A 19,416-nucleotide genomic window follows, 5' to 3' on the forward strand; every position below is an offset into this window, starting at 1 on the left:
TGCAGGAAGTGTACTAAAAAATTCAGAATAATTACTCAATCCCCACTTCATGTCATTGTTCCAGATAGTGATATTTTGCCCTGTTCACTTTATTTGTTTAAAAATCAAAATAACTATTCTAAGCTTCTAATCGTAATGCACAGTTACACATCAATATAGGACAACAGAATGCACAGTTACACATCAATATAGGACAATAATACTAGTTTCTGTTCAAATAATTAAACCTTTGAAGCCATCATTTTTTATTTCCGCTGTTAATATTTACTCATTCTTAGTAAATAGCCACATATTAATGTCCTACCTGCAAATTTTAGAGAGGCAGATTAGTCTCAGCATGTGCCTGGAAGATTGCCAAAGCTCTGGTAGCAGTATTCGTGCTCTATCTGACTGTGTGTTCTTCTGATGCTTCATGTTGTGAGGCAGTGGACTTCTGTACAAGCGAGTGGGGCCAGCTTTTATAAATTTAAACTTTTGTGGGAGAAGTCCCCTATCAGAGGTGTGTATTTAAAGTGCCTTTGCCTTAAATGTAAGAGTTCTGAGCTAATTTTCACGGAAGTCTTTATAATCTCATTATTGATATGGTTTACTGAAAAACTTCATGCAAGTGCAAGTCAGTAATGAGCTCTCATGGAAAAGTGGTATCTTTCTTAATTTGACAGGTTTGTCAGTTTTATTGAAGAACTACTAAAGCATTTAAAAACTTGTCCGTCATGAAAAGATAACAGTTTATGACTTCTGTATTATTTTGAATGAAAGACTTGTGTTCCACTGCTTGGAAAAAAACAACACAAAGGCCCCCCTTACTAAGAAAGTCATCACCTGGATGACATGTGTGCATCCACAGAAACTTAAAAATGATAGAGCCTTTTTAATGGAGGTGGAAGAGAGGTAATAAAAGCCATTAAAGTGTATGCACAGATAGATGGCTGCTCCAGGTCTGTTTGTAGAACAGACAAGTATTAATCAAATCTGTGATTTTGAAATGTGTAGGCATTAGCTTGGTACGTTGGATTAATCTAATTATTTACTTACTGTCTTTTTCCAATATAGCCAGCAGCCAGCTTCGGGTGTAGCCTATTCCCATCCAACTACAGTTGCTAGCTACACTGTCCACCAGGCACCAGTCGCTGCGCACACAGTTACTGCAGCCTATGCTCCAGCAGCAGCTACAGTTGCAGTAGCCAGGCCTGCTCCCGTAGCTGTTGCAGCTGCTGCAACAGCTGCTGCATATGGAGGCTATCCTACAGCGCACACAGCTACAGATTATGGTTATACGCAGAGGCAACAAGAAGCTCCACCACCACCACCTCCTGTCACTACGCAGAATTATCAGGTGGGTTCCAAAAAAAATTACTTCTGTTGTATGATTTTTAAATGATATGTTAAAAGGAGGAGGCCTGTTTGGATAAGAGAATGTGATGATATTTATATTTTTTTCTTCTGTGAATCACAGTTTGGGTACAACTCAAATTACTTAGTTGGGAAAACTGATAGAATGTGAAGTGACTGCAGTCTCATATGGCCTGTATAGAGGATTATCAGCACTAGTACTGCAGGAGCTAAGATTTAGACATTCACACAATAAGCAATGAACTGATGTTTACCTCCAAGTGATTTTGTGAAACTACTGCTGAAAAGAGTAGTACTGTCTTGTCTCAGCTAGCTTAAATGTTCGAGTGGCATGCAGTAAACTGGGTCATGGAACTGATGTAGCTGAAAAAACTGTTCTGATAAAAATTTTAAGTGGAGGTGGAAATAGTTCCCTTGTCAAGTTCCTGGGTGCCACAGGAGTTCTAGTATCAAACATATGAGGATAGAACATTGTCCTAGGAGAGGAACTACTCTGGGTAGTTTTTGGGTATCCTTTGTGAGGTCACTGCCTAACCTCGTGTGACCACAGGCTTCTACAAAAGGGAACTGTTTGTCTGTTTTCATCTTGGATGTTGAAACAGTATATGTCTTGTAATAATTTTTTAACTTTTTAGTCCTAAACTTATCAAGGCATTATCTAGATTCTAATTAGAATTTTGGTCTGTTTAAAAGTACTATACTATTGCTGCATGTTCTCAATTCTTTTGTACAGCTTTTATAATTTGTTACATATGGTAATGAATTGTAACATAGGAGACTTTCCAGTAGCACGTGTACTCATAATTACGAGGTCAGTTGTTAGATGCATTTGGACAGAAAAGAGAGTCCCCTAAACTAAATAAAAATAATTCCAGTTTACACAGGTTGGATGGAAAAGAGATTTTATTGTTATATTTCTTGGAAATAAAAAGAATTTTTATACATTAATACATTTCAGCTATAGTAGTTCATGCCTTGCTACCCCTCAGTTGATCAACTTTTTATGCTGTACCATAAATATGGTGAGCATGAGAGAATATATGTACCTACATATAGTAGCTTCCAGGCCCTCGCCTTCTAAGCTTACTAGCCATCTCCTGAGTTCTAGAGGTGTTGAATGGGCTACTTGCCTTGCCATTATAGACTAGATATGGTTCCTAATGGACTAGTTGATACACCAAAAAGTAAAGAAGGCTTTAAAAGTATTACTGTCATACTCTAAAAAATATAACCAAGGAAAGTACTGTTAATGATGGGATTTTTAAAGCCAATATAGGGGTCATGTTTGTGAACTTGTGAATTTATTGTGGTTTGTAGAAATTCACATTTTGTGGAGATCTGTGGTGGTTTTTCACATCATATTTTACAGAAATGTAATCTGATAGAATCATGAAAAACTAGTGAGTAGTTGCTTTTTAGTAATAAAAATAATTTGGTAGGGAAAGTGATGAAATAGCATGAGGTTAATTCCTGTATTAAGGGTAGTTTTCAGGGCTGAAGTATCTGTAAACATAAATTTAATTTCTTTAATGCATTTGTTTGTATATACTGTACCTGTAAATGTTTTTTTAAATCTACTTTAGTAGACCAGAAGAAAACACATTGTTTCTTTGACTCTGCTAATGACTTTTATTACTTCAGATATATACTTAAAGGAGAAATTTGCTGGGTTTTCTTTTTCGAATTTTTAGGATTCCTATTCTTATGTTCGATCTACCGCCCCAGCTGTAGCTTATGACAGCAAACAATACTATCAACAGCCAACAGCGACTGCAGCGGCTGTGGCTGCTGCTGCCCAGCCTCAACCTTCAGTAGCTGAATCGTACTACCAGACAGGTGCGTGGCATGATTCAAACTGCTGTCTTTATACATAGCCTGTGTACTACTTTAATAACTTAAAAATAGTTTTTTGAATATTTCACGTTATCCAGATTTTTTTTTTGTTAGTTTTGTCATGTAATCTCTGTCAATGTGTAGAAGAATTTGCTGCACCTAGAACTTGAACATTATTGTGACATTGCCATAAGTAGCTATCTCTAGTTATTGAATACACTCAAAACATACTTCTAGGCAAACTTCTTGTTTATTTGTCTAGAAAACTTGCTGAAGTAGGTTCAAACAGTCGGTGGTGGGTTCAGTTGATAACTTGGTTAGAAGGGCTCTCCTTTTTAATTCTTTAGTTACTTAATGTATGTAGTTCTTTAATTATTGGTATCGTGATTGCTACAAAGCATAAATCCTGTTTACTTTTTTTTACTTTAATTAGAAATAATAAGAAAGTTTAGGTGTACTTTGGTTTAGTGTACTCTAGTAAAATCATTGAATGAGAAGATTGTTTAAAAACGTGGCAGCACAGTTAAATAAATCTGAGGCTTACCAGTGTGAGCTGTGACATGATTAAACAGTTTTGTGTACATGGCACACAACGCATAACCATGACTTTAAAAACAAAGCAACCATAACACAAAAAACCAAAACCAATCAAACAAAAAAACAAAACAAAACCCACTTGTTACGCGTTTTTCCCCAGCATATCGTTAAGTATCACTTAATATGGTTTGCATTTCATTCAGCTAAAACATGACAATGTTTGTACGCTTCTATTTTCTATCCTAATTAGCTCCGAAAGCGGGATATAGTCAAGGGGCAACTCAGTATACCCAAGCCCAGCAAACACGACAAGTGACAGCTATAAAACCTGCAACCCCAAGTCCAGCAACAACTACGTTTTCTATATATCCAGTATCCTCTACTGTGCAGCCAGTAGCAGCTGCAGCTACTGTTGTTCCATCCTATACTCAAAGTGCAACATACAGTACAACAGCGGTTACTTACTCTGGTAAGGATTTTGCATATTATGTTGCTGGGATCTTTGCAGTTGTTACAGGAGAGGCTTTAAATACTCAGAATTTTAGCAGTTTGTGTTCAATTACATCATCGTCTACTGAGAAGTATCAACCAGTTAAATCATTATGATGGCAAAATATTTTGCTGTATCTTTAAAAGAAGTTTGATGTTTGTATGTGCCTATTTTGTTACATGTGAGAATATGCAAAGCATTGGCATTGCTATGTGCACGGTGTTTTGTGACTTGCTGTAAGGTTTGGAGAGAAAGATGGGGGATAGAAAAAATGAGGAAACACATCCTCACAAATATTACCCAGGGAAATTGGAAGGGAGCATGCTGCTATCAAACAGCAGTTACAGAGACAGAGAGGAGCAGTCCAGTGTAAATCTTTTAAGTTTGGGTTGTCTTGACCCAAAATGGGAGGAGAATGGGTGCTGAAAAAAAGGCTTTCCTTCAAACATTAGAAATCCAAAAAGTAGTTAAAGATGAAAAGCTGTTAACTTTATGGCCAGACGGTAATCAACTGGCATATTATAACTACCTTGAACTTTTTGTTTTGTTTTCTGTTTAAAAAGGGATTTTAAGACTTCCTTGAGACAGAGCCTGATCAGAGAATTAAAATAGTTGAACCAGTAGATGTAGGAAGTTTATGGGAAAATTGGCTCAAAGGTATGAAAGCCAAGTTTCCTTGATTTATTCAACTTTGATACTAGAAATCAAGGACTGCATAGCCAGGTTTTAGCAGGCAAGCAGCTTCTCTTCACTAAAACAACTTAAATCAGTGAAATAGAATGTAATAGCACTAGCCATTCTGTCTTTTATCTCATTTTTTTGCCCCTTCATCTACATAATGTCTGTCCTCCTTGCCATTTTGAAACTTGAACAGTAAATCTGTTCTGGAAGACTGCTTACTTCAACTGGCCTTTGATAAATCTTTTATTAAAATTCTTGTTACATCATACTCGGTCTTACCAGATGTACCAGGAAATTTTACATATACTTTAGGGATGCTTTGATATATCTAACATAACTGCGTGTCTGCAAAGATGTGTCTAAAATCAAATATATTCCTGACACAATTGGTAGCTATGTATTTGTGTACTGTGAAACATCAAGAAAAATTCAGACTACCTAACAAGATCTCAATAAAACTTTTATATCCTGCCCTGCCCCCCCCACTCTATTATGCAACATGTTTTGAATTAGTGTGTTATGTAATTGATATATGATGTACAGTGATGTAACATTTATTTTATTTTGATCTTTGAGGTACCTCTTATTCCGGCTATGAAGCCGCAGTGTATTCGGCTGCATCGTCCTATTACCAGCAGCAGCAGCAGCAACAGAAACAGGCAGCGGCAGCAGCTGCTGCTGCTGCTGCAACAGCTGCTTGGACAGGGACCACCTTTACTAAAAAGACACCATTCCAAAATAAGCAACTGAAACCAAAACAACCTCCCAAACCGCCCCAGATCCACTACTGTGATGTGTGTAAGATCAGCTGTGCTGGACCACAGGTACCTGTATTATGTAATATTCTGCTGTACGCTTTAGTCATAATTTCTTCAGCTAAAAAACTGACCCTTTTAAGAATATTTGTTAATTTTTAAAGATCTGATTCTATACTTCTACTAAAGGAATAATTAAATGAAAATGTGCACTATTATAGAAAGAGCTCCTATGAGAAGACAAAAAGATACGTCCCCTTAGATTGTACAGAGAAGCTTCAGCTGTGCTTTGGACTTCAGAAATATTCTAAACTTTGAATCTGGTTTGCTTTTTTAGCATAGCAAACTTCTTAGAAAGTACTTTTTTTCAAAATTATGGAATTACTTAAATTTTGTGAATGGTAAGCCTGAAAATTTATTCTTCGTTGTATTCCAGCATCCTAGTTTAGTTTCACAGTGGGTACAAGTGTGTAGAAAGTAGATACCAATTCATGCAGAGTGTTTATGTGTGTGTCTGGCTAAACAGTTCTTGCTCTTTAGGTAAACTTGTCATTATTCCCCACCCTGTCTGCTCTCTAGATTGCTAGTGTTGATGTAGGAACAAATATCAACTTCGGCATTTCATTTTCAGCACAGCTTTATGCGCTACCTTCTTTTGAATTGATTTTTTTTAGTTTTCTGGATACACTTAATCACTGTGGTCTTGTAGTTTGAGGAAAATTCAAAATCAAGAATAATTGAATGCAATGCAGGAAACTGCCATTTTCTGATCATATAAAGTTTTCAATGGTAATATCTGTTGACCCGTACTTGGTTGAGGAAGTGAGAAGTTAGAGGAGAAGAGCCCATATTGTATTACCTAAAAGTGGAATCCTGGTGGTGGTGAAGAAAATTTCTTGGTCTTAGAAGTGGCCTGCTAATGCCTTAGAGCATGTCATATGGAAGAAATGTTCAGTAGGAAGTATTTCTTATACAAAGCATGTGTTTTATGCTATATTCTATATTACATGTATTCACGTGAATGATGAGCGAGGAGTACAAAGACAGCTTATTGTGTGTGTATTGTTTATTTAAACAGACTTATAAAGAACACTTAGAAGGCCAGAAACACAAAAAGAAAGAAGCAGCATTAAAAGCTTCCCAGAACACCAATAACAACAGCACTTCTGCTCGTGGAACTCAGAATCAGTTGCGCTGTGAGCTTTGTGATGTGTCCTGTACAGGGGCAGATGCTTATGCTGCCCATATCCGTGGAGCCAAGCATCAGAAAGTAAGAGTTTTCTCTTGTTCTTATAATACAAGTCAGTCGTATACTTCTTCCCATCATTTTTTCTCATCTTAGAGAGGAGAAAATACACAGAAACAATATAATTTGAATTATTTTATATAAAGACATTTAGTTCTGCTTTTTGTTTCAAACTTATCTTTAAGCACACTATTAGAAGGGCCTTGTTGAGAGAAAGGGGGAAAAATATTGTCATGGCATCAATGAGAAGACGATGTATTGGGGAAAGTATGTAAATCATAGGAAGAAGGTGTAGAGTAAGATGGGGAAAAGAGTCAGTGAGGCCATGCAGTAGCATGCTTGTGCCCCCTAACTTTTCAAGACTTTTCTTGACATTCATCTTTTGACTGGTGCTGTGAAGCTTTCAATGCACTTTGAAACACTGTAAGCTGAGTCAGTGCCAAGGGACAGGACTATTATGCATCACTCCTTGTTATTTCTCGCAAAGAAAATTGGCATATGGGAGCAAGGAACAATGTCCTGTAGTAGACTTTATAATGAGTATGTTTGGAAGACTTTTGGTAAGCATGTTTTCCCTACTGTTTGGCTGCAGTTAGGTGGGCATTCTGGAATAAAGACTGTGGGCTGCACTGTGAACACCTGTGACCTGTGTTTTAAATTTGGCCATACTATAGTAAATGCAATGGCAGTGTAGAATGTTTGTTTAGGTATTACAGATTTTCTTCATAACTCTGGAAAGATTAATGTCAGTAACAAATACAGTATTAATATTCAGCTTTTATAGCTTTTTGCATCTCAGAACACTGTACAAAGTGGCATCAGTAACATCGTTCCTATTAAAATAAATAAATCTCATAGCAGATTTAAAACAATTTTACCAATATCATTTTTTGTTAGTACAACAGCAACAATTATAATTTAGATAGACTTGCCTAGTGTTCTTTCTTTCATTAATAAGCCATTAAATTTTTGGGTTGTGTTCAATAACTCCATAGGCATATGGAGTATAGTATATATTATCCTTACATATTTGGATGTAGCTTTCTCTTCCTCATAGTCGCTAACCACTGCTGATTTAGGTTGTCATCAGTGTAAAAATGAAGTCTCAAAGGACTCTATTTCTGTGGTACGCTGAAGAATCTTGTGCATTCTACTGGAAAAAAGTACTTTTGAAGAGCTGCTTGAACTTAAATTTATAATATTATGTGACACTAATATGTCAGTATTCTGATGGGGAACATACTTGGAAAAAATAAGAACAAAAACCTAAGTGTATGTATACAGTTGTGTGCTTATCATGATTGTATACATGTGTTTGCACTAAAGGCATGTCTCGCAGATTTGTATTTTTTTACTGCTACTTTCAAACCCAGTCTTTAGTTTTGATTTTGCATGTTTTGTTCTTACGGACTACATGCATTGCTTTTTCAGGTGATGGTCAGCTGTCACCAAAAAGAAGTATTATTCTATCTCAAGCATGTTGTGGAAAGGCCTCTGATTATTACTTCTAAGAATAAGCATGTACCTTTTTACTTTCTATGAGATAATAAAGAGCTCTGAAATATGCCTCACATCCTCCTTAACTGTCTCTGCAGATGTGCTTTTTTTAAAAAAAAAAAAAAAAGAAAACCTTTGTCTAAGGAATCTCTTCAGTTCTGCTAGGTAACCTGGAAATTCTTTCAATATGAATACTCTTTAAGTGTATTGATCAGAAGAGATAGTATTGTTGAATCTGAATTAAATAACTTATTTACTAATATTGTTTGGAAGGAACCAAAATAGTTCAATGTACTACACTTTTTGGAGGGAGAGTAAAAAGCAATGTGGCAACAAAACAGTCACATTGAAACAGTTTGAGCAAAATGTTTCCTTGAGTTATACTGGCTTGTGAACTTATTGGCTTTCTGTTCTCATCTACACAGCCTTTGGAGTAAATGTCTGAATTTCTAATGGAAATAGGCAATGTAAGATAACTGTTAACTATTTATTTCTTACAGATAACAAGAGCTTTTACATGTCCATCTTTTCTTTTTTTTGTTTTTGGCCAAGATCACTTTTTGTAAAGAAGCAATAGCTAATTTTTTAGTTCTATTCAGTTTTTAGTTACAATGATGTTTGTGTCACATAATTTTTTCTAGTTATCCCAGGGAGATCATATTATGAATTTCTCTTTATTCTTATAGGTAGTAAAGTTGCACACAAAACTTGGCAAACCCATTCCTTCAACTGAACCAGCCTTTGGGTAAATTTCTGAATTTCTAATGGAAATAGGCAATGTAAGATAACTGTTAACTATTTATTTCTTACAGATAACAAGAGCTTTTACATGTCCATCTTTTCTTTTTTTTGTTTTTGGCCAAGATCACTTTTTGTAAAGAAGCAATAGCTAATTTTTTAGTTCTATTCAGTTTTTAGTTACAATGATGTTTGTGTCACATAATTTTTTCTTTCTGAATTTCTAATGGAAATAGGCAATGTAAGATAACTGTTAACTATTTATTTCTTACAGATAACAAGAGCTTTTACATGTCCATCTTTTCTTTTTTTTGTTTTTGGCCAAGATCACTTTTTGTAAAGAAGCAATAGCTAATTTTTTAGTTCTATTCAGTTTTTAGTTACAATGATGTTTGTGTCACATAATTTTTTCTAGTTATCCCAGGGAGATCATATTATGAATTTCTCTTTATTCTTATAGGTAGTAAAGTTGCACACAAAACTTGGCAAACCCATTCCTTCAACTGAACCAAATGTGGTTACCCAAGCTACTTCCTCAACATCCACATCTGCTTCCAAACCAACTGCCTCTGCTTCAAATATAGCAACTAGCAGCAGTACTGTGAACTCCTCTGTTGCATCCTCTGCAGTGAAAATTCTTACTCCCACGGCAAATACACCACTTAACACTGCGTCCAACAACAAAACATCTTCAACCGCTGCTAATATAGCTGTAAAGAAAATATCTACACCGAAAATAAACTTTGTTGGCAAGTACAGAAGTCAGTCTTTATTTTGAAACCTAACCTATTCTATAATTTTTTTTTAAGACTGAGTGCAGCAAATACAAATGCATTTAGTTAACTTTATGCATGAGTAACTGTTGTGTTTAAGAGAATTACTGATAGGTGAACATAAGAATGTAAATAAAAGTTTTGCTTCAAAATTTATGGTGTTTTCTGCCTAGTTGTCTCCACCTGACCTCTCTTGGAGGCTTCTCCCACCTTCATAAGAAGCCTCCCACCTTTGGTTTCTTATGTAGCAGCTACTGGAGTGTTGCAGTTTATAGTCCAGTTGGTCCTAATTTCAGTTTACAGCCTGGGCTGTTAAGGCAACCTACAGTAGGTTGGCAGTTGATAACTGGGCAACTGAAACATCCTTGTAACAATGCAAATGTAACAATGGAAACTTTTGAAATGAGCTTGACAGACATTTAGAGATGGGAAGCAGCTGTTCCACAATTAGCTATCCTGCTCTTGAAGGAAAGACATATGTAGTTGCAACACTGAGAGTATACTACGTTTGTTAGTACAAACATTATAAGGTTTTGAAGTACTTTCTTGAATCCATTTACAAAAAAAAAAAAATCTGATGACAAAAAAAAGATTATTAAAATATATTTGCTGAGTTGTTCCCATTCAGTCCTATCTCTTTTGAAAAAGCATGAAAATGAATAAAGAAAGTTGCAATTATATAAAGAAAAAGTTTTTCTTGCTAAAAAACCCCAAACAAGTGTTTCAATAACTTGAATGTTGTTAGACTTTTTTTTTTTAAATCTTTAATTGTATTTAAAATATGTTTAAGTTTTAACTAATTTTAAAAGACTGATAATGCTTTGGCCAGAACATTGATATTTGCAAATAATATCAATGTTTGCACATGATGTGTAATCACATTCTCATTTTATGAAAGGTAACGATTTAACTTTTTTGATTTGTAGGTGGCAATAAGCTTCAGACAACAGGAAGTAAACTGGAAGAAATGAAATCAGCTGAAAGTGTTAAAACAACTCCTACTGCTACAGTACAAACACAGGAAGTAAAACCAGACACAGCAGCTGAACCAGTGACTCCCACGACTCTTGCTGCCTTGCAAAGTGATGTCCAGCCAGTGGGCCATGACTATGTGGAGGAGGTATTGATATGAAAATATGTACTATTTTTCAAATATTTTAGTGAAAATTTGTTCAACATGAAACAGAATCGCAGAACAGTTGAGGTTCTGTGGAGGTCATCTGGGGGTCCAATCCCACTCAAGCAGGGCCACCTACAGCCAGTTGCCCAGGATCGTGTCCAGACAGCTTTTGAGTATCTCCAAAGATGGAGACTCCACAACTTCCCTGGGCAACCTGTGCCAGGGTTCCGTCACCCTCACAGTAGAAAAGTGTTTCCTGATGTTCAGAGGGAACGTCCTGTGTTTCGCTTTGTGCCCATTGCCTCTGGTCCTGTCACTGGGAACCACTGAAAAAAGCCTGCCTCTGTCCTCTTTGCGCCCTTCCTTCGGGTATTTATACACATTAAGAAGATCCCCCCTCAACCTTCTCTTCTCTAGGCTAGGCAGTCCCAGGTCTCTCAGCCTTTCCTCGTGGGAGAGATGCTTCAGTCCCCTCATCAGCTTTGTGGCTCTTTGTTGGACTCTCTCCAGTATGTCCATGTCTCTCTTGTACTGGGGAGCCCAGAACTGGGGACAGGACTCCAGCTGTGGCCTCAGCAGTGCTGAGTTAGAGAGGAAGGATCACCCCCCTCGACCTGCTGGCACTACTTGTGCTAATGCAGCCCAGGATGCCAGCCACCTTCTTTGCTGCAAGGGCACATTACTGGCTCACGTTCAACCTGGTGTCCGCCAGGACCCCCGGGTCCTTTTCTGCCAAGCTGCTTTCCAGCTGGGTGGCCGCCAGCATATACTGGTGCATGGGGTTGTTCCGCGCTGGGCACAGAACTTTGCACTTCCCCTTATCGAACTTCATGAGATTCCTGTCAGCCCATTTCTCCAGCCCGTTGAGGTCCCTCTGGATGGCAGCGCAACCCTCTGGCATATCAGCCACTCTTCCCAGTTTGTGTCATCAGCAAACTTGTGGAGGGTACACTCTGCCCCATCATCCAGATCATTAATGAAGTTAAACAGGACTGGACCCAGTATTGACCCCTGGTGTACACTGCTAGTTATTAGCCTCCAACTAGGCTTCATTCTACTGATCAACACCTTCTGGGCCTGGCCATTCAGCCAGTTTTCAATCCACCTCACTTTAGGCTTATCCAGCCCATACATCAACAGCTTGTGTATGAGGATATTATGGTGAGACTGTGTCAAAGGCCCTACTGAAGTCCAGGTAGACAATATTGACGGCTCTCCCCTCATCTACCAGGCCGTTCATTTCATCCCAGAACTTTATTAAGTTGATCAAGCATGACTTCCCCTTGGTGAAGCCGTGCTGACTACTCCTGATGATTTTCTTGCCCTTAATGTGCCTGGAAATGGTTTCCAGGATTAGCTGCTCCATCACCTTCCCAGGGATCGAGGTGAGGCTGACTGACCTCTAATTCCCTGGGTCCTCCTTGAAGATAAGAATGACAAGGCATTGAACCTGCAAAGGCTTGTGCATATGTTTATATTTTTGTATTGTGCATGTTTCTTTTATGCTCAGTTGGGCATTCTTCATGTGGGTGGCATGAGATACGTGGATGAAGTCTGATGTAAATTTTTCATGATTTGCACGTTTGTAATTATTCAACTCAGTATGTTCGGGCTCAAGTTTAAAGCTGTGTACTCTTTGGAATGGAAGAACTTTGTTCATTACCAAGCACAATGGTGTGTTTGTCAGAATTGAAAGTTCTATTTTGCCTTCTTTCAGTTAGTGTCTGAAATTTTTAGCATGTTTTGAGACAGGTAGACATTATCCAGTGTCACTGAATTAGATTAATTTTTACATTAGCTTTGGTTTAAAAAAAAAAAAATCCCAATGTGTTACAACTTTATTTTCCAGGTAAGAAATGATGAAGGAAAGGTGATCCGCTTTCACTGTAAACTTTGTGAATGCAGTTTTAATGATCCTAATGCCAAGGAGATGCACTTAAAAGGGAGGCGGCACAGACTTCAGTATAAGGTTAGTAGAAATGCTAATGCTTCTATCTGAAAATCTACCAGATGTCAGCTGACTGATTACATATTCGTACATTTAAAGGCTAGACAAAAGTAGGTACTCTGAGTAAACAGCATATAAAAAAAGGTAGAGAAATATATTTCTTACAGAGTATAGTCTTTAAAGAAGTAATGCAGACTATGAAACTGTATTTTCATTTGTGTTTTTTTTAAACATATTGAACATTGCTTTCAGGCAACCTTTGCAACATTAACATACGGTACCACATATGCAAGCAACAGTAGATTCTTTATGTTGTTTACCATGAATTTTGAATAGTGTAAAATAGTAACACTCAATGTTTTTGGTGGGATAAACCACATAAACCCTTTGTGGAGGCATTTGAGAAACAAGTGTTGCAGATTTTTTAGTCATGAATGGAGAGACACGTGTACTGACATATTGTGTGCATTTTGATTATTATAAGATTATATTGGAAGAATCTACTGTGGTCACAGGACGTACAATGGACTTGCATAATCACGAAAGGGATGAAAGAAGAGAAAAAATTACCAGAAAATTTTATTCAGTAACTCATGATTATGCCCCTGTGTGAGGGACCCTTCAGGAACAGGGCATCAGGAAGCACACTGTAATTAAGATGAAATGTTTTTTCAGGCTATAGAGTAGTCATCCTGCTACAGAATTAACAGCAAATTACTTTGTATTTCATGTAACATTTTAATCTTAAAATTGCTTTGTTCTCATATAAGTGAAGAGTGAATTCATGCTATTTGTAATATGTTGCTATGTCTTTGCTTTAAAATACTGGACACAGATTTTTCTTCTTCAACTACTCATCCAATGCAGTTCTAAAACTGCATTTTACTCCCCTTGATTTTATCATAGACCAGTAGTGTGTGTTAAACATGTCAGAAGAACTCTGTAACCTTGAGATGACAAGAGGAATAACAACATTTCATTTATTATTTTTCTGAACTAGAAAAAAGTAAACCCAGACTTACAAGTAGAAGTAAAGCCCAGTATTCGAGCAAGAAAAATTCAAGAAGAGAAGATGAGGAAACAGATGCAGAAAGAAGAATACTGGAGAAGGCGAGAAGAGGAAGAACGCTGGAGGATGGAAATGAGGTAATGCATTATGTTGTATCAATGAACGAGACAAAGCTGCAGTCAGATTATCTAAAACTAACTCTGCTTCTGTAGTTACTTATTTTGAATACTTGTTTTGGAACTCTGTACTGTCTTGTTTTAAATTAAGTTGTCATTATCCCTCTGGGGTTTTTGTTTGTTAGTGTTCGATCCCTCTGAGGAATGCAGACTTATTAGAATTATTTTGCTATAAATTTAGACCCACTTCCAAAATGACCATTCATTTTAGTTACCCTCTGGAGTTCACTGGTATTTGCTTATGACTACTAGAAATGAGTTAGTGAGGACATACAAGAATATATTTAGAATGGTTGCAAGTATTAACTGCTATATAAAGAGAACACTTTGATTGATGCACTTCAGGCGATATGAAGAGGACATGTACTGGAGGAGAATGGAGGAAGAGCAGCATCACTGGGATGACCGCCGCAGAATACCAGATGGAGGATATCCTCATGGTCCTCCAGGACCTCTAGGCCTACTGGGAGTTAGACCAGGAATGCCTCCTCAGCCCCAAGGACCAGCTGTGAGTTTCTTAACTTGAGAAAAAAAATGAAATCATACTTACCAGGAGGCACAGTTAAGAACTATAAATTATTCAGTGCTACTTCAGTTGTCTCCAGTGTTTTTTAATAAAGGATTTGGAAAAGCAAAGAAGAAATTATATGCTAATGAGACTGTGTAGGTGGACCTGTCTTCCAAAAAAGTCCACTGAAATGACAAAAGGATGCCTTGAGGACAAATACTGTTTCTTCTGAAATACAAGTATACTTACGTACTACTTTTTATTTTATTTAATTGCATTTTACAACATTATTTATCTAATTGTGGACAAATATATGGATAAAAAGTGGTTGGATTGTCAGTCCCAGAGAATAATGGTTAGTGGTGGGTCGTGCTCTATCTGGAGTTCAGTAACAAGTGCAGTACCACATGGGTTTATCCTGGGATTTGTCTCGTTAGCACCTTGTCAGTGATCTGAAAGGTGATGGAGTGAGTGCACACTCATCAGTTTTGCAGCTGGCATGAAACTGAATCAGTCTGGGGCGGGGAGAATAGTTGATACCTTTGAGGGGAGGGCTGCCATCCAGGGGGACCTAGGCAGACTGGAGGAATGGACCAACAGGAACTTTATGGAATTCTGCAAGGACAAATGCCTAATGCTGCACTTGGGAAGGAATAACCCCTTGCACTGATACAGGCTGGGAAGTGACAGGCTGGGTAGCAGCTGTGCTGAAAGGGATCTGGGGATCTTGGCAGATAGCAAGCTGAACATGAGTCAACAGTGTGCCCTGGCAGCAGTGAAGGCCAACAGCATCCTGGGTTGTATTAACAGGACCATAATCAGTAGATGAAGGGAAGTGATCAGCTTTCATTAGACCCAAACTGCAATACTACATTCAGTTTTGGGCTTTACAGTACAAGAAAGATACTGTAAACCACAGCAGGTTCAGTGTGGAGCTACCAGGATGGTCAGGGCTCTGGAACACATGCCTTGTGAGGAGAGACTGAAGGATCTGGGCTTGTTCAGCCTGGAGAAGAGAGCGCTTCAGTGGGACATAATAGCTTTCTAATACCTGTGCATTCTAAAGACAATGGAGCCAGGCTCTTTACAGTCATGAGAGGGCAAGATACAACCAGCTTAAGCTGAGACAAAAGAGGTTCAGATTGAATACAGGGAATAATTTTTTTCATACACATGTGCAGCCTCCATGTTTGGCAGTTTTCAAGACTGACTGGATAAAGCCCTGAGCAATGTGATGTGGTCTTACAGCTGCCCATGGTTTGCATAGGAGGTTGGACTAGAGGATCTCCTGAGGTCCCTTCCTATTTGAATTCTTCTGTGGTTCTATGAAAGTAGTCATGGACACTTTGTTTTGCAGCAGTATGCAAGTAACAATAGATATTTATGTTGGGGAGATACTTTTGATGCTGGGATTTCATAATTTTTTAATTTTGATAAATGTAATGTTTTTTCAGGCATGACTGATTGTGACCAGTGTAAGTTGTTAAGGACACTTCAGTTCATGTTTTGTTACATTCCAGTGATTTTGAGATTTGAATATTCTGTTGTTTAGCCACGTGTTTGGTTTTTGGTCACTTACCATTTGTGAACTTGGAAGTGTACCCAAATTTCAGAGATACGCTTTTTCGTCTGTTTAGCCTCTACGCCGCCCTGACTCCTCTGATGACCGCTATGTGATGACCAAACATGCCGCTATATATCCGACAGAGGAGGAACTCCAAGCAGTCCAAAAAATTGTTTCTATTACTGAGCGTGCTTTGAAACTTGTTTCTGACAACATGACTGATCATGAAAAAAGCAAGAACAAAGAGGGAGATGACAAAAAAGATGGCAGTAAAGACAGGTATTTTTTTATATTACTTTTTAAGAATTTCATCATTTGTTTCTGAAATTTTTCCTTACACTGTTATCAGTGCTTCCAGGGATTCTCTTCTCTTTGGGTTTTGATATGGTTTATGTCACTATGGCCTCAAAAGTATGTGGAATACTATTTTATTTCACTTTTCTATCTTCAGGTTTAGTTTTAAGGTTTTTATATTATTTTAAATGGAACTTTTAACTATAATTCACAGAGGGCGTTTTGGTAAAGGTTTGCTACTCCGTGGAGACCGAAATGTCAATCTTGTTTTGTTATGCGCTGAGAAAAGACGTTACTCACTCGTATTGCTGAAAGTTGAAAGTCAAAAGTATGTGGAATACTATTTTATTTCACTTTTCTATCTTCAGGTTTAGTTTTAAGGTTTTTATATTATTTTAAATGGAACTTTTAACTATAATTCACAGAGCTTTGAAAGGAGTTTTACGGGTAGGCGTTTTGGCTAAAGGTTTGCTACTCCGTGGAGACCGAAATGTCAATCTTGTTTTGTTATGCGCTGAGAAGCCTTCAAAGACGTTACTCACTCGTATTGCTGAAAGTCTTCCCAAACAACTTGCAGTAAGTAGAATTTAGATTTTTGGATTTGAATTTTTGTAAAGATACTGTAAAAATCTGTCCTCAAGTCAAATGTCTGCATGGCTCGCTGTGCCACATTTCATAGCTCAGGTTCAGTTTCTTTCCGTTTTCTAAGTGTTTCCATGTGAATTCAGGAACTATGCTGCATGTTTTTCTTTCTGTATATTGTGTGCATGCAAGTGTCTAGGTGTTTACACTAGCGGTGTAGTATCAATTATCATTTAATAGATTTCATTTAATTGGGAAACAGAAATGAACAGAAGACTATTATCCAGTTATGAGCAGTGATAGAGGTAATTTGTGCTGTGTTACAGGAAGCTTGCTGTCTGAAGGTCAAAGTTCTCCATTAATGCCAATCTGTTTGTACTTATATCTTGTTTCCAATTTGTATGTGTCAGTGCTTTGTAGTTCCGCAATTAGTTAACTAAGTCTTCTGTCTTTTTTTTCAATTTGGCCTTTTAAAAAGAAAAAAACAAGTACATGCAGTCTTAGACCATTCAGTGGAATTCATATAAACCATTTGCTGTATTTCCACAAGATATGAAAGTATAGAATAAAGTCTGTGCTCTGTGCTGAACAAAGCCTGTCCACCATCGTTATAGAATGCTTGTCACAGCATTAGTATTTCAGTACTGTCTGGTAAAATGTTCAGCGGAATCAGTGGCATGGTAGAAGCTTTAGCAGGATCAGATTAATTAGAAAATAATCTTGAGTTTGCTCTTGTTTGAAGTAACAGAACAGAAGAAAATTTAAAAACTGCACATCTTGGTCTGGCTTTGTGGAGAAGTCACTTGTCCCTCTAGTTTGTGGAGGAAGGTGGTAGAGGTGCCTACAGCTTCTTTTTGGGGGTATTTAGAACTATTAAATGTAGTTGCAAGAAGCAATTTGGAATAACCACTTTGCTAGTTACTCTTATATTTTTTCCCTGGTGTTTATCTTGCCCTTTGTTCTTACCATGTTGTGACAGCCAAGTATAGAAGGTACCTAGCAGTGTACCCATCCTGTAACTGTGTGCTTGAAGAACAACCGCTGCACCTTTGTGATGCAGTCTCCTGTGTTCCAATGAGAAACATATCCAGCTGATATTTTAAGTGGCACTGAGGCTTTTCTTTATCTCAAACACTGTCAAGATTCTTGTTATGTAACTTACTTGTATATGAATTTCACTTCTGGGCATTTTTTTTCCTTTTGCATGCTTGGTGACTGCTGTGTATTTTCATTAATGGTTTGGAAACAGTACGCAAGTCCATATATATATATCTTAATTGTGGATACTGTGGTTTCTCTGAATACGGAGGTCTCTGCTTCATATAATTATACTGTGTTTCTGTCTTTCTGTTAAAAAGACTATATTGAAATCCGTTTTCTTCCCCATACTTTTATTGGCCACATGCTAATGGAAATTTCTGTTTCTTGATATTTAGGTAATAAGTCCTGAGAAATACGATATCAAGTGTGCAGTCCCAGAGGCAGCAATAATTTTAAATTCGTGTGTGGAACCCAAAATGCAAGTCACTATCACACTGACATCTCCAGTCATTCGGGAGGAGAACATGAGGGATGGAGGTTGGGAAGTTGTTAAAGATGTTACTTCTTTCTCACCCGTTTTTTTATGTTTATCTGTTCTGCTTAAGATGGCATTAAGGTCCTGGAAGGCAACATGCTGGCACATATATTTGATCGAAACCTTGTTTTCCAACAACCAGTCTCAGTATTTTTTTATTCTGCTTTCTCACCCGTTTATCTGTTCTGTTTAAGATGGCATTAAGGTCCTGGAAGGCAACATGCTGGCACATATATTTGATCGAAACCTTGTTTTCCAACAACCAGTCTCAGTAGAGAACAGTTGGTTAAAATAAATGCTTATATGATGCGTTTATTTAATTTTTAAAATTTCTAACTTTAAGTCCAACCTCAGCTTTCTGGAAAAGGTACAAACTTGACTATTTTTTTCCCCTCTTTTAAAATTACGTGGAAAACTAAGTGTTTTATAGCAAGTGGCTATAAACTGGCTTTCTAGAGCAGTCTTGCCCTAAGAGAAAGATTGTATGGTTTTAGAAAATCAAATCACAGGTTTTTGGGTTTAAACTGGATCAGTACTACCATCACTTACACATTCCAAATAGCAGTGCCACTTAAAATGCACTTTTATAATACTTTTGATGGTAACAGTGCTTCTAACTTTAAAAGACAATGCGATTTTTTCCAGCTCTCTGAGGTTGCTTTTTGGTCTGGAGTGCTTTCTGAGTATATTTAGGCTCCTGGTATTACAATCAGTCTTCTATCCAACTGGCAAACCC

At 37.4% G+C, this 19,416-nt stretch overlaps 1 protein-coding gene across 1 annotated transcript in view; it reads left to right on the forward strand.

Moving 5' to 3' along the window:
* Positions 1-19,416, forward strand: part of ZFR (zinc finger RNA binding protein) — a 64,813-nt gene that overhangs the window by 33,531 nt on the left and 11,866 nt on the right. The window contains exons 3-15 of the mRNA XM_009285229.1: positions 1,047-1,336; positions 3,045-3,189; positions 3,974-4,192; positions 5,471-5,718; positions 6,728-6,919; positions 9,591-9,891; positions 10,830-11,023; positions 12,873-12,992; positions 13,972-14,117; positions 14,502-14,664; positions 16,302-16,507; positions 16,948-17,098; positions 18,541-18,682. Of these exons, the coding sequence (XP_009283504.1) occupies positions 1,047-1,336; positions 3,045-3,189; positions 3,974-4,192; positions 5,471-5,718; positions 6,728-6,919; positions 9,591-9,891; positions 10,830-11,023; positions 12,873-12,992; positions 13,972-14,117; positions 14,502-14,664; positions 16,302-16,507; positions 16,948-17,098; positions 18,541-18,682 (2,517 nt within the window). The remainder of the gene's footprint in view (positions 1-1,046; positions 1,337-3,044; positions 3,190-3,973; positions 4,193-5,470; positions 5,719-6,727; positions 6,920-9,590; positions 9,892-10,829; positions 11,024-12,872; positions 12,993-13,971; positions 14,118-14,501; positions 14,665-16,301; positions 16,508-16,947; positions 17,099-18,540; positions 18,683-19,416) is intronic.

The sequence above is a fragment of the Aptenodytes forsteri genome, unplaced genomic scaffold, assembly GCF_000699145.1.
Source record: "Aptenodytes forsteri isolate BGI_AS27 unplaced genomic scaffold, ASM69914v1 Scaffold120, whole genome shotgun sequence".
Lineage (NCBI taxonomy): Eukaryota > Metazoa > Chordata > Aves > Sphenisciformes > Spheniscidae > Aptenodytes > Aptenodytes forsteri.